Genomic DNA, 19459 nt, shown 5'->3' with positions numbered 1-19459 from the left:
TTCTTTCAGCAGGGTTTCTTTAAATACTTACTAATAATAAAACAAAGAAACAAACGGACGTACTCATGAATTACAAATGTATATATATTTTGCGGAAATCAAACACACGTCCATCAGAAATTGAAACAAGTGTGTTAACAGTTACGCTACCAAATAAAAATTCAGAATTATAAAATAATTTTCATAATTTACCCTTTATTCCTAAAAACTAAAACATCGACAACCAATTTTAAATATTACACTGTTTTCTCTCTTTCTTTCAAATTGAGAATTTAGCACAAAAGAAAGGGACAAAACAGTTCAACAGTTAAAATAAGTTTATGAGAATTTAACGTTTATATAAATAAAGAGCTTAATGTTTAATCCTTACTAATATTATAAATGTGGAAGTGAGTTTGTTTGTTTGTTACCTCTTAGCGTCTTAACCACTGCACCAATCACTGTGAAATTTAGTATACATAATGCTATATGAGATGTAAAAGAATATACGCTACATTTCATCTTCAATCAATGAGGGTCCAATTCTGAGCTACCATTTCTCTACACTTGCCTCTTAACCTAACATTTAAGGAAATAGAAAATTTAAATGTCTTTATGAAAAAAAGCGAAAGAATATTTGAAAGTCAAATGTTATGATACATTACATGACTATTATAATGATAAATATAAGACATACAATATCGTTTATTAATTGGCTCTATGAATGTGACATTATTTTTATTATTATAAATTATTCATTAACATATCAGCTTTTAACCGTCCACTACTGAATATAAGCCTCCCCTTTAAGGGTATTGGCAACTGCAGTTAGACTTTTAAGAGGAACTCACTGCCCGCAACTTTTGCATGATCGACGCATGTTCATTAACCGGAATAAGCCCATGTCGACAAAAAAACTCATTTTTTAATTATAATATTATTAAAGACTAAGAAAAATAATAAACATTTAAGAGGATATTATTTTAAATGGATAAAATGATATGTAGTATGATGGCTTTCTAATAGCTGGATACGTTAGAGTTAAACCAAAGTACCTAAAAAATCTTCAGATTTTGGACTCATTATTATTAATAATAATATGAAGATCTTATCGACTTTGAAATGTATAGTATCTATTTATATTAGGTAAAAGCCTAATAAAAGTAGTAGAAATCGTATATTCACAGAACACCTAATGGTACACATAGTCTCTTTAATCTGTGATGGTACTGTCCAGAGAACGTCAAACATGGCTGTATGAATATTGATCGTTGCCTTCTACACTACATATCTAAAAAAACTGCAGCTTCTAAACTTTGTCTCAAAGTTCATCGAACTTTGTAATTTTTATATAATTTTATGAGTTTTACATCGTTTTTTATTATTTGTTTAGCGGTTTTGGTTGCTAGAATTTATCTATATGTTTAAATATCAGTGAGTGTAGCAAACTTAAAGTGTGAAGTAACTTAAGTTAAACTACAGTACTAAGTTAAACTACAGTACTTGCGTAAGTAAATTTCTGTGCATTCAAATCAATTTATTATGGAGAAACATAAATAAACTGTTGCCTGTGCTTTATATTGTCATAACTTCATACAAATTCTCGTTTTGGATTGCAAATCATCATCAGCATTCCTACTTGCCGGTATATCTGCTTTCATATCGACCATTTTTATTTCCAGTTTACGTAAAGGAAATACACATGTGTACAAATACTGTCAAACGGGAAACATCTCAGGCAAGTCTATTATGTTTTTAAACAACACCTTGTCTTTTCCCATTTATTTGGGTTCGGCGCAGAATGTTTTCTTCCACATATCAACTGAAATTTCTGGGCTCACTCCTCCTTTATGCATGTCATCTTTCACACAGTTCATCCACCTTTCCTTCGATCGGTCCCTTCCTTTACATCCATCTGCTTTCATACTTAACACTTTCTTTAAAACATAACTTTCATTCTTTTAACAAGTAACCACTTAATTACAATCTGTATCATATCAGCCTTTAACTGTCCTTTGCTGAACTTAAGCCTTCCCCTTGGGGGGTTTTGCCAGTAGTTGCCATACTTTGCAGGCAAATTAGCAACTGCAGTTAGGCTTTGGAGATGTTTTAAGTGGGACGCTGCTACCCGTCCATTGCCCTTCCTTACGACACCCACAGGAAAAGAAGGGAAGAACAACAAAATCTTAAATGCAACCTTAACCATCATCATTCTCTGCTGAAAAAGCCAGGTCTCTTTTTTAAAGCATGAAAATGGAATAATAGTATTGTATAGTAGATATGGGTAACAGTAGTATATTGCACAATTGCACCAACTTACTTCACTGTGCTGATTATGTACAACTTACTTCATCAAAATGAGTTGGTGCACAATACAGTACCTGGAAATTGTTGGGTGTTTGATGAGATTTTAATTCGGTCCTGCAAAAATTTCTATTCTAGATTACAGATAGCATAAATAGTAGATACTTATATTACTTAATACATTATTTAATACAATACATAATTAGTATTATAATTTCCAGTGACTATCCCCAGCTTTGTATGGATGCAATGTAGAGATAATCTGAGGGCCTACCATGAAGTGTTTTCCAAAATTTTAAGCCAAATGAAACACAAATTTGATGTTAAAATTACATAATACATGCCGTTTGGAAATATTAAAAATGTTAAAATATTGTTCCTTTAGAATTTTATGATAGGATTTATGATAAATGAAATGTTAAATTCCATTTATTGATCCGATTTTGGTATAAACAAAAACATGAAATTGAGTCTAAAATTTCGGAATTTCATTTCATGGTAGACCCGCTGGTGTCACTCTGAAGTGATTAATTAGTACTATTGTATCTATCTAAATAGCTTTTCAAGGATGGAATGGATTGTAGTAATGGAAAGGTTAGTTCTCATTGCTATGAATATACCCTATCAAGTCGACCTCCACTGGGTCCTAGAAACCATATTAATTAATTCTTTATGAATTTGTCACTATAGGTCACTAACTAATTTGCAGGTAACTAATTTGCATTGTCACCTATCATCCCTCACTGATGCCCCGCCAGTGTATACTGATATAGCAGGTGGAGTTACCATTCTATTATCATTCATTGAAAATAGTAGCTTTACAAAACTAAACATAATTTGTATATTGATTTTTAAACATTAAAATTATTAAATTAATGAGGGCATTGTAATGCCATCACTGACTTTTTTGTAATTCTAATAAAGAAGAAAAATTCTATCGTAAGTTATTTTGTTATATTTTAGCATTTTCAATGATAGCTCTCAGTCAACTTTATTTCTTCCGCCATCTTGAACAATTGTCGTTATATTTCAACAAATGCACACAAAACAATATTAAACTATATATATAATTCCTCCTCTTGAATCACTCTATATATTGATGAAAACTGCATTGAAATCTGTTGTGTAATTTGAAAGGTTTGATCGTACAGACGGCGGAAAACGACTTTGTCTTATACTCTGTACAAATATAATTATACATATATTTTCTCTGAATTAATATTCACAACATAATATTTCAAATTCTGTTTCTCTTTTTCCCTACTGGGCAATTAGCTCAAGCCACATTGCCTTTAAAGATTCTATCTTCTTTCATGACTTGCATATTTATTTAACGCTATTTATGCAAATGCCTAAATGCCAACAAATGATTGATATAAAAATTCCGTAATTATTTATATTGATAACATTATTGCCCATATCATATTCTGATTTCCTATCTTTTAGGTAAATGACAAATGGTAGGTAATGAACACATACAAATGATATTTCTTCTGTGAAAGGTGGTTATAAGTGAAAACTTTCAATAAAAGAATATTTTTACAAATTTATCTTGAGAGTCCATATTACATAAATACAAATTATTACTAGATCTGTTACTTGACAAACATAAGATATATTTAAAAAAAAAAATATGTGGGGCCTTAGTAGTCCACTAGAGAGCAAACCAATATTTAAAAAAAAAAGATGTCTTTCTGACTATATATATAGTCGTAATCACACAAAAACTGCTGCTCCAAATTGGATGCGGTTTTCACAGTTGTGATCCTGAGAGTCTAACTTAAAAACTAGTGTGTTTTATCTTGATTTATTTATGCTATTTAGAACTGCTCGAATTCATTGATTTGTTTTCCTACTTTGGAAATCTAGGAAAGCAGGTAAAAAGCTAGTAGGCTGCAGAGTTTAAAAAATATTTATCCTCCAAAAGAGTTAAGTATGTCAGAGCCATCTTTTGCCGAGTTGATTGTTTCCCTATTAGACACTAGATGACGTTAAAATAAAAATTGTCTATACCCTTTGGTGCATATCAAGTAAAACATATCAAAATAAATATATATTTATTTCGATATGTTTTACTATAAATATAATACTATATACTTTATATACTAGCTGACTCGGCAAACGTTGTTTTAACATATACATTATTTCGAGAACTATACATGAAAATTGCAAGCCTATTGCGGCATATAAAAATCGCAATTAAAAAACAGGGGTTGACCGTAAAAGCGTGAAAATTTGAATTTGTATGTATTTTTCAATGATAAATCCTAATAAATAAAAATAAAAAAAACGTTAAAAAATAAAAAAATTAGGGGTGGATCACCCTTATCATTGAGGGGTATGAAAAATAGATGTTAGCAAATTCTCAGACCTACCCGATATGCACACAAAATTTCATAAAAATCGGTAAATCGGTTTCGAAGGAGTTTGGTAACAAACACCGTGACACGAGAATTTTATATATAAGATATATATATATATATATATATATATATATATATGTATTTTTTAAATATCTCCATCAATACGTACAGACATCGTCTGGATACGTTTTTATTATATGTATTCAGATGTTTATATATATAGTATGAAGTGACGTAGGTATTATATGTTTTACAATAGCCAGTCTGTCTAAATCACATAACGAAGCGCCCGCGGTATCGATAAGTGAATTTCGTAATATTTTTCATTACAATTATATAATTGACCATTTTTACTACATTAATTACATTTATTATGTACATTTCTGGTGAGTATTTTCAAGCAACTTCAAAGAGTTGGTTATAAATTCGGTTGCATATTTTTTTTTTTACATTTATTACCTTATATTTATAACAGACTTCAAAAAGGAGGTTCTAAAGTCGATTCCATTTTTTTTTTATGTTTTTCATCTCATAACTCCCGTTTTGAGTTTTTTTTTTTTTTATTTGAATAGATATATTTACAAATTGGTCTCGTACTAATTTTATCAAAACCGGTTTAGCAGTTTAGTTCTAAAGTTAAAATAACTGGTTTAGCTACAATTGAACTGTTTTTAATTACATACATCTGTGGTATATTTAAATTAACAATACTGGCGTCATTCTTATTTCGGTTTTTAGACAACTTTAGTGCTTGTAAATGGCAGTGGGTTTTATTTACATTTTTTATTATAACTTGAATTTGAATAAATAGTGTTAAATTTTTAGTAACATTTAAAAATATATTTTTTAAAAGAGTCGCCAATTCTGAAGCGATTTTAATGGTTCTTTTTGCACGCGCTCGTATTTGCCACTTTGTATTAGTGTCATATTAATTTTATAACAAATGAATCTGCGGTTTTTCTTTACAGAAAAAAAAAAAACTTGTAAACACTCCACTTCGTTTTTTAATTCATGTTTAGCAATAAAACATCGTAGCAAATCAATCTTAAAAATAAGTAAATAAAAAAATTATACATTCAAGTGCTCACATTGTAATTGGCATTCAAAACGTATAATATTAAGCTTACAATTAAACAAGGTATATTACTAGCAATGGGGCCTCTTGTCCCCTTAACAAATAATTCCCCTGTCCAATGCCAGTTATTTATGCTACTAGTTACATACCACTGCTTTACCTTCTTTTAAACTTATCACAGGTACACCGCAACCGTAAGGCCAACAAAATATTCCAAGGCATGGCGTCCGCAGTACTTATCCAGGCGTTCTTCGCCTTCCGAAGATGCCTCGACATGTTCGTTGACTTCATATTCGGACTGTATTGGGAGAGCAAACGGCAGCCCATCCCTGATCTCCTGCCGCGGCACAGGATGCTCACCGAGAGCGCTGTGACCTTGGCAACGAGGATACGTAATAAGGAGCTAACTTCGGAAGAACTGGTTCAAGCTTGCATCGAAAGAATTAAATTGGTATGTTTCAGTTACTGTATTAATAGCTGCTTCCCGTGGCTTTTTTTTTAATGGGGGATAATGCAATGGTAACCCCACCCGCGCTAACGGTATACACCGGCGGGGCACCAGTGAAAGATGATAGGTGAAGATGAAGCAGGTCAGTTAGCCCATCGTGACGAATTCAACAAGAATTGTTCACGATGGTTTCCAGGGGGAACCTTGTGGAGGTCGACCTAACAGGGCAAATTGCTAACAATGGGGCTGTCAAACTCCTTTGCAAACAATCCCTTTCCCCCTGTTTCTTGTGGATTCGTCGGCTAAATTAATATGCTATCAAGTATCCTATGTATTAAGTTAGCATAGAACCTATCCGTGTAGCGAACTTCATTCAAATCTCTTCATCCATTTAAGCATGATTGAGTAACAAACATGGATGTATGTTTGTTAGACCCGGATGATCCAATAAATTTGGCTAACGCTCCTCCCCCTGCCGTAGAACCTACGGAGGTTCACACACGCAATGTGTGTGCGTGCGAAGAGTTCACAACTCACACATACACGCGCATACCTACACGCACATAATTGACATGGTTCCCGTTGGCGGAAACGAAGATTCCCATCACAACTCAATTCTGAATTTGACAATAGACATACGGCCGATATGGGCGATATCGAAATGGGCTTTTTTTTTTTATACAACTTAGAATGGCAAACAAGCTGACGGCCCACCTGATGGAAAGTGGTAACCGTCGCCTATAGACATGAGCAGTACCATGGACATAACAGAGTATACAGTTTCGCCCATGATACCTCCCATGCGTTGCCATTCCTGAGGACTCTGGTGTTATTCCACTGTACCCAGTAAATTCACGCCATATCCCACCCTTCAAACCGAAACACAGCCATGCAAACACAACTGCTTTACGGTTGAAACACGAATAGGACAGAGGTACCTGATGACCTTTTTCCCCCATACCGATCCGATATCTATATATTATGTTCAGAAGAACCCGATATATAGATATCAAATCGATATCCATATTACCCATGCCTATCATACCAATCGCCTGCTCCTCAAGCTAAGATATCCTGTATTATGAGGAACCGGACCACGAACATTTATGGGCACCAATCACAACACCCAGATCCAAGACAATTCAGGGATTCAGGTAAGTTCGTTTCTTAGGAAATTGACCCAACCGGGTTCGAACCTGGAACCACGTTTACGCAAAGCATCTACTCCACCCCCGCGCAACCATTTAAGTGTGTACACACTGCAAAAACAAAAATTTTTTTTCAACCACTGAATAATTGAATTCAAATATGATTATCATATTTTAATAATATTTAACGAAATTTGCAATTCATAAATTGCCAAATATTTACTCGTAAATAAATGTATATATATGTTGCAGTTAAAACCAGTTTTTAGTAATAACACCTTTAGTTTTTACTAAATCACTATGGCGTAACTAGAATTTCTTAGTTAAAACTATAGAATTTTGATGATTTGTCGTGTAGGTTCCGGCATAGAATAGGCCACCCCATCCTTCCCCATGGGTGTCAAAAAAGCGACTAATGGAACTTAAAGGTCGAGGGATAGGCAGCAGCGTCCCTCTTAACATATCACCAAAGCCTAACTGCATTTACCAACACCCCTGCCAAAAGTGACAACTTTTGGTAAACCCTCTTTTATGAGAGAGGCTTGTGTTCAACAGTGGTCATTTAACAGCTGATATGATGATGCTAAATTTGGAAGATTAATTAAAACTATTATTAGTAAAAAAAAATAGTGTAAATTGAGCCCTATTTTTATTTTTTATCTATTTTTTTTTATACAACTTAGAATGGCAAACAAGCTGACGGCCCACCTGATGGAAAGTGGTAACCGTCGCGTATAGACATGAGCAGTAGCATGGACATAACAGAGTATACTGTTTCGCCCATGATACCCTCCATGCGTTGCAATTCCCGAGAACTCAGGTGTTATTCCTCCGTACCCAGTAAATTCACGCCATATCCCACCCTTCAAACCGAAACACAGCTATGCAAACACAACTGTTTCACGGTTGAAACACGAATGGTACAGAGGTACCCAAGCAATCGACTTTTGTACAAAATCTCCCTCGGTTTATAACTGACGGAGTTATGAGGTAACAAACGTAGAAAAATACAATCTAATTGAACACCTCTATTTGGAAGTTGGTTGAAAACTAATTCAAACTAGAGAAATAGCGTTATAATTAAAAACGAGTTTTTAACTTTAACATATATATTTATTTCAGGTGAATCCCATTTTAAATGCAGTCACGGACGAACGGTTTGAAGACGCGTTGAAAGAAGCCCGGGATATAGACAAGAAGATCGCTGAGGGGTTGCCCAAAGAGTACTTCGACAAGAGGCCCTTCCTTGGTATGTAGTTCCGCCAGCGTGCATGTTACCAGTGAGAGACTGTAAAAGAGTCGTCTGCTTGAGTAACTCTGTCCCATTCATGTTTCTGCCGTGTAGAAGTTGTGTTTGCATGGCTGTGTTTCGATTTGGAGGGTGGGATATGGCAGTGAGTTTACAGTTACAATTCCACTAGAATTAATCACGACGGTTTCCAGGGGAAAACGCGTGGAGGTCGACCAGATAGGGTGTATTGCTAAGAATGAGTCAATTAGACTCCATTACTAACAATCCCTTTCTCCCCTATCTGCAGGTGTGCCGTTCACAACAAAGGAGAGCAACGCGATATCCGGAATGCTGAACACGCTGGGGATCCTGTCGCGGCGGCACACGCGGGCTGAAAACGACGCAGAGTCCGTGCGGCTGATGCGTGCCGCCGGGGCCATACCGGTCGCCGTCACCAACGTGCCCGAGATCAACAAGTGGTGAGTACGCCTTTAATTTGATGACCTCCTTAGCGCAGTGATGGGTACGTCAGGTTTGCGTAATATAAAAGGTTCGATTCCCATTCGGGTTAATATAGGAATGTTTTTTTCGAATTACCTCAGTGTTCTGGATTTTTTTTTATTAGTGAAAATGGAATGGTGACCCCGTCAATGCTAACGGTATACCTCATAACCCCATCGATTGGGAGGAAGGGATTGCTAGTAATGCAGGCTACCAGTCCTATTGGTAGTAATATACCCTGTCAGGTCGACCTCCACGCGGTTCTCCCTGGTACCATCGTGCTGAATTCCAAGTGTATTTATCACGATGGGCTGACTGACCTGCTTCTTTTTCATTATCCACCTATCGTCTCTCACTGGTGCCCCGCCAACGTATACCGTTAGCGTAGGCGAGGTTACCATTCCATTATCATCCATTAAATCCCCCACCATCGATCCTACACCGATTTGGAAAATTGAATATGATCCAAACATTTCTGAATACCTTAAGTCATTTTTTTTTTTTAATAATATTTTAAGGGCTTTTACCTTCTTCAGGTATATCAGTCCTATTGTACCCTGAACTGATTTCTCAAAAAAGTCTAAATTTAAATTTTACAGAGCCTCAGTACCCATTGTCTTATCTTCTAGAAATCTGTTTTATGTGCCTGTCCACTACACTGACTTTGATATTGGATCTGTTCCAACCAAAGTAGCATTCAATCATAGACAACGATCTTTTTATTTAGAATCCATAGAACTGTAATATGTCGTCTGACGCTGATATTTCCTTGCATCTGAGTAGTTTTTCGTCTGTTACTATTATTATATAATATAGAGAAGTGAAAAAGGTTTGTTTCGATCGAAGCATTTGGCTTTCCATTGTTTCTGCCTACCCTAATGGGAGACAGGCGTGACAGATATGTATGTGTATAATGTGAGTATTATATGTATATATATATATTGTTCATCACGTTGAACCGTCCGTTATATTTCCTGTTATTCCTGTCCACGGTCGACTGGTAGATAACGCCATATGGTGTTAAGACCGCCATTTACAGTATCTATATATATATATATATATATATATATATATATATATATATATAATTTTGTACAAATGGCGAGCTTATTGCCATATGGCATTCTCTACCAGCTAACCATTGGGTAAGATGTGGTGAAAAATATGTGATAATTAATTATACATAGTAACACATTAAGACAATACACAATATAAATATAATATACACATAAAAATGCACATATAATACATAAACATTACTTTTAACATATATGGATAAACTAATACATATGAAATATATATATATATATATATATATATATATATATATATATATATATATATATATACATACATAAATTAAAACAACGATAAGCATTATGAGATATAATAACTATTGAGACTAGATATATTAAAGTTTAAACAAATACGTCAGTGTTACCCATATCTGTGTGCGTACGTGAGTGGTGCCTGGTGGGTTGCAGGCAGGAGTGCCGGAACATGCTGTTCGGCACGACATGCAACCCGTACCACTCCGGCCGCACCACGGGCGGCTCCAGCGGCGGCGAGGGCGCCCTCTGTGCAGCCTTCGCCACGCCTATCTCGCTCTGTAAGTCGCTGCTCAAGTCGCCTGTCATCTTTGTTGATTTACACTAAGAAGGTGACAAATAAGCATACAGTTCGTCTAATGGTAAACGGTCACTGTAGCCTATGGATGCTAGCAATGTTAGTCACGAACTTTTTTATTCTAGCCGTTTGGCTTCACCAGAGGGAGACTTTGTACAAAAATCGATTGCTCTGGTACCTCTATCTCATTCGTGTTTCAACCGTGAAGCAGCTGTGTTTGCATGGCTGTGTTTCGGTTTGAAGGGTGGAATATGGCGTGAATTTACTGGATACAGAGGAATAACACCTGAGTCCTCAGGAATGGCAACGCATGGGGGGTATCATGAGCGAAACAGTATACTCTGTTATGTCCATGGTACTGCTCATGTCTATAGGCGACGGTTGCCACTTTACATCAGGTGGGCCGTCAGCTTGTTTGCCATTCTAAGTTGTTTAAAAAAAAACACAATTTGTAAAAGTGGCCTATCTTTAGCCAAGATTTTCTTCAGGGTTTACTCTTTACTTCAATCACAGTTAATTAAGAATCAATTTTATCAAATTTGATTTTGTTTCCGAAATCTTTAATTTATAAAACTTCTTTTTTAAAGGTTCCGACATCGGCGGTTCAACACGCATGCCCGCTTTCTTTTGTGGACTGTTCGCACTCAATCCCACTGCTGGGCATACCAGTCTGAAAGGTAAATCGATTGGCATAATGTATATCTGCTTTTATACACATTATTTTAGAACTTCGATATCACTGTCACAATACATCATTAGTACTTTTTTTTTTTTAATTGAGAAAGACTAAAAATTAACAAAAAATAAAAAAGTGTTGTTTACTTCGTGATTGTTTACTTCCTTGTGACGTCACTGACGCGATATTGCTCAAAAGTTGCTTATTTAAACTGTACTTTATTATTTGCTTTTATGAATTGCTATTTTTTGACTACTTGCTACTAAATAAAAAAATTGCATCTAATTGCCACATCTACGCTATTTATATATATGCGCCGTAGGTGAGAATGGAAACAGGTAATTAATTAATCAGATAAGCTCATCATGACTAATTCACCAGGAATTAATCACTCTGGTTTCCAGAAAAGACCGTATCGAGATCGACCCAACATATATAGTATATTGCTAGCAATGGGGCCACTAGTCCCCACTACAATCCCTTCCTTTCGGCATTAATACATGTCTGTGTGACCAGGCCTGGCGCTGCGGTCCGGGCTGGAGCCGTCGATGGCGGCGGTGGGGTTCGTGAGCCGCCACTGCAGCGACCTGGCGCCGCTGACCGCCGTCGTGGCTGGTGATCAAGCGCCACTTTTGAATCTTCACGCGCACGTCGACCTTAACGTGAGCATTACAGCCTGTATATAGATTTATTTGAACCATGTGTGAAGTCTCTGCTGTTCACCTTTACCTGCTTACAGAAGCAGGATTTCTTGTGATTTTGTTTTTTCCTTTCTGATTTTGATTGTTAACATTTGGAGAGGATTTAAAAAAAAAAAAAATTTTAAAAAATATACCAAAAAATTGGGAAACTGAGAATTTTTAAGAAAATAAAGGAGAATAAAATTAAATTATAATTAATTAATAATATGTACTAGTAATTAATGCTCTTTCCGCTCTGAGTTTGTTGAAAGAAAATTTTTACACAGTAAACTTCACCTATTATATGTTATATATATATATATATATATATATATTCCAAATAATTTATATTATAAATTATTTATATAATATTGTGTACAATAAAGTATAAATAAAAAATTAAGAAAATAAGAAATTATGTTGCGTTGATTGGACATTACGGACATACGTACCTACTCCTTATTTCTAAGATATCGTAAAAATGAACTAAGAACCTAATTCAACATTTCAAGAGAAATAAACTGCTCATGTCTATGGGCGGCGGTTGCCGCTTTCCATCGGGTGGGCCGTCAGCTTGTTTGCCGTTCTAAGTAGTATAAAAAAAAAATTAAATTCTTAATTTTCGAAATAAATTTCGTGTTTTTGTTCATACCGTAATCGAATTAGCTTAATATTTTGTTCGTCATAAATCCTACTATAAAAGTATGTAATTTAAGTATTAAATTTTTGTTTCTTTTTACCCTGAAGTTTTGGAAACATTTCATGGTAGGCCCTCTGGCCACCAGGATTGCGTGATAGTAGTAACATAAAGTTATAGATAGGGGCTCGAGCCACATTTTTCTAATTTTTTTTTTTTACCTTTCAGACAATAAATTACTATTATGTGGAAACGGCTGGAGATCTACGAGTGAGTCCCATAAGCTCTGAACTGCGACAGGCCATGAACAAGTTAGTATAACTTCATATCAGCCTTTAGCTGTCCACTTCTGAACATAAGCCTCCCCCTTGGGGGGTTTTGCCAGTAGTTACCATACTTGGTAGGCGGGTTGGCAACCGCAGTCAGGCTTTAGAGATGTATTAAGAGGGACGCTGCTGCCCATCCCTCGCCATTCTTTAGTCGCTTCATCGACACACACAGAAAAGGAAGGGGTAGCCTATTCTATGTCTGAACCCCATAGCTATGACTTACTATAAGTTATATTCTGCACATCATTGCGTAAGCTAACACCTCATGGTCAGGTCGACCTCCACGTGGTTCCCCCTGGAAACCATCGTGCTGAATTCCTGGTGTCTTCTTCACGATAGGCTAACTGACCTACTTCATCCTCACATATCTCTCACTGGTGCTCCGCTAGTGTATACCGATAGCACAGACAGGGTTACCATTGCATTATCACTCTATAAAAAAAAATTAGGACAAATTCATAATAAATTAACCAGAGTGATTTCCAGAGAGAACCTCGTGGAGATAGACCTGATTGCTACATTAGGGTAGCTTTTTTTCTTTGCCGATTCTTGTTGCTTAAAAAATATATACAATATCACTACAGAGTGGTGGCTAAGCTGACGGAGCTAGCGCCATCTACCGACAAAGCGCCGAAGCCATACTACCACAAGGGGTTTAACTACATGTTCGCGCTATGGCGCTATTGGATGACAAAGGAAACGGACAAGTTCCCCAAAATGCTGGCAAACAACCGCGGGGAGGTCAAGGGATTGGTCGAGTTGCCCAAAAAGGTAATTGTTTTTGCTTCAGCTTAAAGAAAATGATACTACTGGACTATGACCGGTTATTTTTAATGGGTGATAATGGAATGGTAACCCCACCTGCGCTATCGGTATACACCGGCGGGGCACCAGTGAAGGATGATAAGTGAGGATGTATGATGGATTATCCCATCGTAACGAATTCGACAAGAATTGTTCACAATGGTTTCCATGGGGAACCACGTGGAGGTCGACCTGATAGGGCATATTGCTAGCAATGTCGAACTCCATTGCTAACAATCCGTTTTCCCCCGATCTATGACCGGTGCAGTATGTTACGCAATACCATATGATCCTAAACAAAGTTTTTTTTTAATACATGATAATAGAATGGTAAAAGGTGTATTGGAAGACAAAGAAAAAGGTGGGTTGACGAAATCATGGAAATGGCAGGAAAGAATTGGATGGACACAACAACAAGAATAAACAGACTTCAGTTGTGGCAAAACAATTTATTTTAATTTAAAAACTTAAAATACTGAAACGATTTTGATAACATTTCTATGGAATCAACCTGTAAATATATCCTTTCACATAAAATAAAAATCCAAATCGATTTACAACTGACGGAGTTATGAGGTAATAAATTAAAAAGAAAAAAGATACAATCAAATTGAGAACTTCCTGCTTTTTGAAGTCAAATGAAAATGTGGAAATTTGTACATTCTCACTTTCTCTATGTTCATTTATTTTATTTTATTTGTTCATAAACAAAAAGTTGTATTTGAATGTCATAGTAAATGTACCTACTATGACAAATACTATATAAAATGAATGCAGTACAAGAAAAATAAATGAAATTAAGTACAAAAACAAAAATGGAGGGAGACTTTGTACAAAAGTCGTTTGCTTGGATACCTCTGTCACATTCGTGTTTCAACCGTGAAGCAGTTGTGTTTGCATGGCTGTGTTTCGGTTTGAAGGGTGGAATATGGCGTGAATTTACTGGGTACAGAGGAATAACAACCGAATCCTCAGGAATGACAACGCATGGGGGGTATCATTGGCGAAAAAGTATACTCTGTTATGTCCATGGTACTGCTCATGTCTATAGGCGACGGTTACCACTTTCCATCAGGTGGGCCGTCAGCTTGTTTGTCATTCTAAGTTGTATAATATTATAAACAAAAATTATAACAATACACAATTTAAACAAACGTCGTACGTAGACGTCTCTTAACACAAACAACATATATACAAGTATTTAAATTTACGATATCTAAATGTTATGTACCCGCTTTCCGCTAGTTGCTGGGCATGTCTCAGTTCACGATGGCGGCCATTTTGAAGTTGTTGGACGAGCAAGTGATGCCCCAAGTGAACGCCGAGTGGGCCGAGCAGCTCACCAAGGAGTTCAGTGATGACATAATAGTGAGTAGTACCACGACATAAGTAATAGTACTATAGTAAACTATAGACACTCCCTACTATCTGTCCCATACATCACCCTGTCTCAAACACGAGGCAGCATCCAAACTCTATTTTTGCTTGTTAGTTTTTTTTTTAATGGGTAATAATGGTATGGTAACCCCGGCTGCGCTATCGGTATACACTGGCGGACCACCAGTGGGAGATGATAGATGAGGATGGAAGCAGGTCAGTTAGCCCATCCTTACAAATTCAACTAGAATTAACCAAGATGGTTTCCAGAAGAGAATCGCGTGGTGGTCATCCTGACGGGGTATATTGCTAGTAATGAAGCTATTTGACTTGTTAGATACTATACTAACTGTTACTGCCATTAACTGTCCACTGCTGAACATAGGCCTCCCCCATAAGGGGGGTTTCCCCAATAATTGCCACGTTTGGCAGGCGGATTGTCAACCGCAGTTAGGCTTTAGAGGTGTTTTAAGAGGGACGCTACTATCCATCCCTCATATTTATAATGGATTATAATTTTGTATATGAAGCAATATTAAGTCAAGTATCCACGGAGAATAGCTTTATAGACGATTCTATATGACGAATATGCATCTATGAAGCTACGTCTCCGTGCGCAGTAGGTGTCAGTGCTCTGTGTCCGCAGTCGCGGCTGGGCGAGCGCGGCGTGCTGCTGTTCCCGTCGGCGCCGGCGGCGGCGCCACACCACGCGACGCTGCTGCTGCGGCCTTTCAACTTCTCCTACTGGGGCGTCTTCAATGTGCTGCGCCTGCCCGCCGCACAGGTATGCACGCGCACAACATACACGCACGCACACACACACACGCGCACACACATGCGATCACGCACACGCACGCACGCATCACACGCATGCACGTACACGCACGCACACACACGCAAGCACGCACAATCACGCACGTACCACACGCACACACGCACGCATACAGACGCTCGCACACACACGCACGCACAAAGACGCACGCAGCCACACGCACGCACGCACGTACACGCACGCACACACACGCGCACTTGCACTCATAGAAAAACGTCAATATTACGTCCTCAATATTTTGCAAGAGACTAATTGACTCGTTGATAAATTGTATTTAGAATTTTTGCATAAAACATACTAGAAAAAAGTCATTAGTACATATTACATACATAACGTCACACACGTATTTACTCATGTACTTTTTTTTTATACAACTTAGAATGGCAAACAAGCTAACTGCCCACCTGATGGAAAGTGGTAACCATCGTCTCCTTTGTACCTTGTAAATTCACGCCATATCCCACTCTTCAAACCGAAACACAGCCATGCAAACACAACTGCTTCATGGTAGAAACACGAATGGGACAGAGGTACCCAAGCAATCGACTTTTGTACAAAGTCTCCCTCTAGAGAGTCTCCCTCCCCATAGAAGCACCGACGAACAATTACTATCGTTACGAGCCTTTGGTAAAGCGATAGCTCAACTGTTTCGGCCAATTCGAAATTTAAACATGTTATTTTTTATTTTTTTTAATAATACTTAAAATGGCCAATCAAACTGACGGCGCATCTAAAGCAGCTGTGTCGCCTATAACAGACATAAATATATATTTTTTTTTAAACTAAACCAACAATTTACAGGTACCCCTCGGCTTAAACAGCAAAGGTTTACCAATCGGCATACAAGTGGTGGCTGGACCCAGGCAGGACGCGTTATGTCTCGCTGTCGCCAAGTTGTTAGAGCGGGAGTTCGGCGGATACGTGCCGCCGTGCAAGATCTTGGAATAGTCGAATATATCAGCATTGTTATATTATATTAGGGCCTACGCACACGAACTTCATAATTTCCTATTACAATATTACTACGAACACGTGTGCCTTTTCAATATGTTTGTTTTCAAGTTTGAATAGTCCGAGAAGAAAGTTAATTTGTTATTAGGTGGATAATATTACTTAGGGAAATTTTTTAAAATAAAGCCACGTATATTAATACCTGTTCCTTCCTTACGGAGCCATTTTTAAATTATTTTTTTTATTGTAATATTCTAATAGTTTTTTGTTTACAATAATAATGTAAAGGAATTATCCAACCAGTCTGGAACAACATCTCAGACGGTTGGCATTCCGAGGCGGCTCACTCCCGGGAAAGATGCAGAAAGCGGTGCTCTTAGATTCTGCCCGCATTGTACGCCGGTTTCTCTCCCTGGGACCCTGAACCCCGGCCGACTGTGCTTCTGCCGGGGGTTAGTTGCCATCTCCTCAAGAGGGGAGATAAGAATTTTTGTAAAATGTAAAAGAATTAAATCTATGTTTCGGGTCGCATCTAATATAGGGCACTAGTTTTTGCTCGTGACTGGAAAAAAAAACATAAACAGGTTGGTAACAATTATATTAGTAAACGTATTCTGGCTATACAGTTAAAACTAGTGTTATGGGAGGTTTAAAGTAAAATATTGAGTAAGATAAGGAGCTATAATAGAAAAATGGTTTTAATACTCGTTTATAAATCTGTATGATGCAATTAAAGCCCTTAGAATCTTTTTAAGAATCTATTCTACCAGTGAAACAATATTTTTCCTAAATGGACCAGAGAGAATTTTTGACCTGCCCACCTGATGGAAAGTGGTAACCATCGCCTATAGACATCAGCAGTACCATGAACATAACAGAGTATACTGTTTCGCCCATGATACCCCCCATGCGTTGCCATTCCTGAGGACTCAGGTGTTATTCCTCTGTACCCTGTAAATTCACGCCATATCCCACCCTTCAAACCGAAACACAGCCATGTAAACATAACTGCTTTACGGTTGAAATACGAATGGGACAGAGGTACCCAAGCAAACGACTTGTACATAGTCTCCCTCTGGTGAATGATATATATGATGATGAGAACCTCCGACAATGATATAGTGGGGCTAGCTTTCAAGTTATTATGGACTAGTGACCCGCCCCGGCTTCGCACAGATGTAGAAATAATATGATGTCAGTGTGGACTGATTAACAATAGTACTATTGTATCCATTTAAATAACATTCCAAACTTCATATAATTTGTATATTTTTTTTAAACATAAGGTACTGTATAATATAGAATGCCATCGCTGTTTTTTTTTTTTTGTAGTCCTAACAAAGAGGAACAATTCTATCATGCCATTATTTTGCATGGGGGGTATCATGGGCGAAACAGTATAGTCTGTTGTCCATGGTACTGCTCATGTCTATAGGCGACGGTTACTACTTTCAACCAGGCGGAAAGCGACTGTTTTATACCATGAAGAGAAAACACTAATATATTTTATGTTTTCTACCGACGTGTTTTAGAAACATTTTTTAGTTTCATTCGTATGGCACAATACAAATCGTGTATGTATATATATATATACAAAAAATCAGCTTCAGTGACTGTTTTTTTTTTGTGAGGAAGTATTTGTATAAAACCAACTATTGACATAGTCAATATATTTTTTAAATTGTTATATTGTGAAAAATATTTTTTTAAAGTATATTATTATATGAAAAATAAATTGTTATGATGCAAAATTTGGACATTTTGCTACTTAATTATAGACTTCTAATTCTCATATCGAACATGTTATTTCCATTCCAATATGTTGTAAAATTTGCGGGTTAACTAAATAAGACTGTTTTATCTTGTGTTGTTTATATGTTAATGGCGTCGATTCAGAGTTGCCATTTTTCTAAATTTGTGTCTTAACATAATATTTTAATTTGCAAATTTCGCAAAATTACTGTTTTATGAACCTTTATAAACTAAAGTTAATAATTTTAACTTACACCTAGTTAGTACTTATAATAAAGATATTGCTGTGATATCAAATTTAAAGATAGATTTACAGAAATGGCGCCTCAGAATCGACCCTAATGTTATTATTATGTTATTTGTTACGGTGGAGGATAAATATATCAGATAATTTGTTTAGTAACTCAAATAAAGTTATTTTTATAGAAATAACACTTTTATTTCATTTTTCTGCTTTTATGCTAATATAACAGCAACTCTTAGCTGTTGTTCTTTGTACGCATTCCAACGCTGCATGCGATTGCGTGCTTGTCGTCTACTATCGGCACCGCCGGTTCGCACCTGTACTGCTCAGTTTGCTCCCACTTATCAGGCTATTTCTCTGCCCAATTCTCTGATTGCTAAGCAGCCAGATATTGATATATTTAATGACGAAATAGATATATTTTTAAAATGTTGTACAAAATTTGTAAGTTTGTAAAATAAACCTATGGCTCACTACACGTTTTGGGAGACTGTAAGTGTGG

The 19459-nt window shown here is 36.6% G+C and overlaps 1 protein-coding gene across 3 annotated transcripts; it reads left to right on the top strand.

Moving 5' to 3' along the window:
- The first annotated feature begins 1274 nt into the window (after window positions 1-1274).
- Window positions 1275-19145, top strand: LOC113513776 (fatty-acid amide hydrolase 2-like). Of its 3 annotated transcripts, XM_052895107.1 has the most exons (13): window positions 1275-1486; window positions 1662-1717; window positions 5903-6172; window positions 8440-8566; window positions 8856-9027; window positions 10534-10658; window positions 11263-11352; window positions 11868-12013; window positions 12897-12979; window positions 13582-13768; window positions 15047-15169; window positions 15825-15962; window positions 16812-19145. In XM_052895107.1, exons 2-13 carry the CDS (start codon window positions 1682-1684, stop codon window positions 16956-16958), a joined length of 1644 nt encoding a protein of 547 aa, XP_052751067.1. In that variant the 5' UTR covers window positions 1275-1486; window positions 1662-1681; the 3' UTR covers window positions 16959-19145. The 3 variants fall into 3 exon arrangements, with proteins under 3 accessions (XP_052751067.1, XP_052751069.1, XP_052751070.1); XM_052895109.1 differs by lacking the exon at window positions 1662-1717; XM_052895110.1 differs by lacking the exons at window positions 1275-1486; window positions 1662-1717 and adding an exon at window positions 4913-5032.
- Window positions 19146-19459: the final 314 nt, after the last annotated feature.

Source organism: Galleria mellonella, unplaced genomic scaffold, assembly GCF_026898425.1.
Source record: "Galleria mellonella isolate WM207_F2 unplaced genomic scaffold, CSIRO_AGI_GalMel_v1 utg266, whole genome shotgun sequence".
NCBI lineage: Eukaryota > Metazoa > Arthropoda > Insecta > Lepidoptera > Pyralidae > Galleria > Galleria mellonella.
The sequence above is the reverse complement of the archived record's forward strand: the minus strand, read 5'-3'. Positions and strand labels throughout refer to the sequence as shown.

Bases quoted from the DNA above. Each gene is read 5' to 3' on its own strand.
- LOC113513776 (XM_052895107.1), top strand. From the start codon at position 1,682: ATGTGTACAAATACTGTCAAACGGGAAACATCTCAG. The intron at 6,173-8,439 runs GTATGTTTCAGT...TATTTATTTCAG, and splicing joins GCATCGAAAGAATTAAATTG to GTGAATCCCATTTTAAATGC. The intron at 15,963-16,811 runs GTATGCACGCGC...AACAATTTACAG, and splicing joins TGCGCCTGCCCGCCGCACAG to GTACCCCTCGGCTTAAACAG.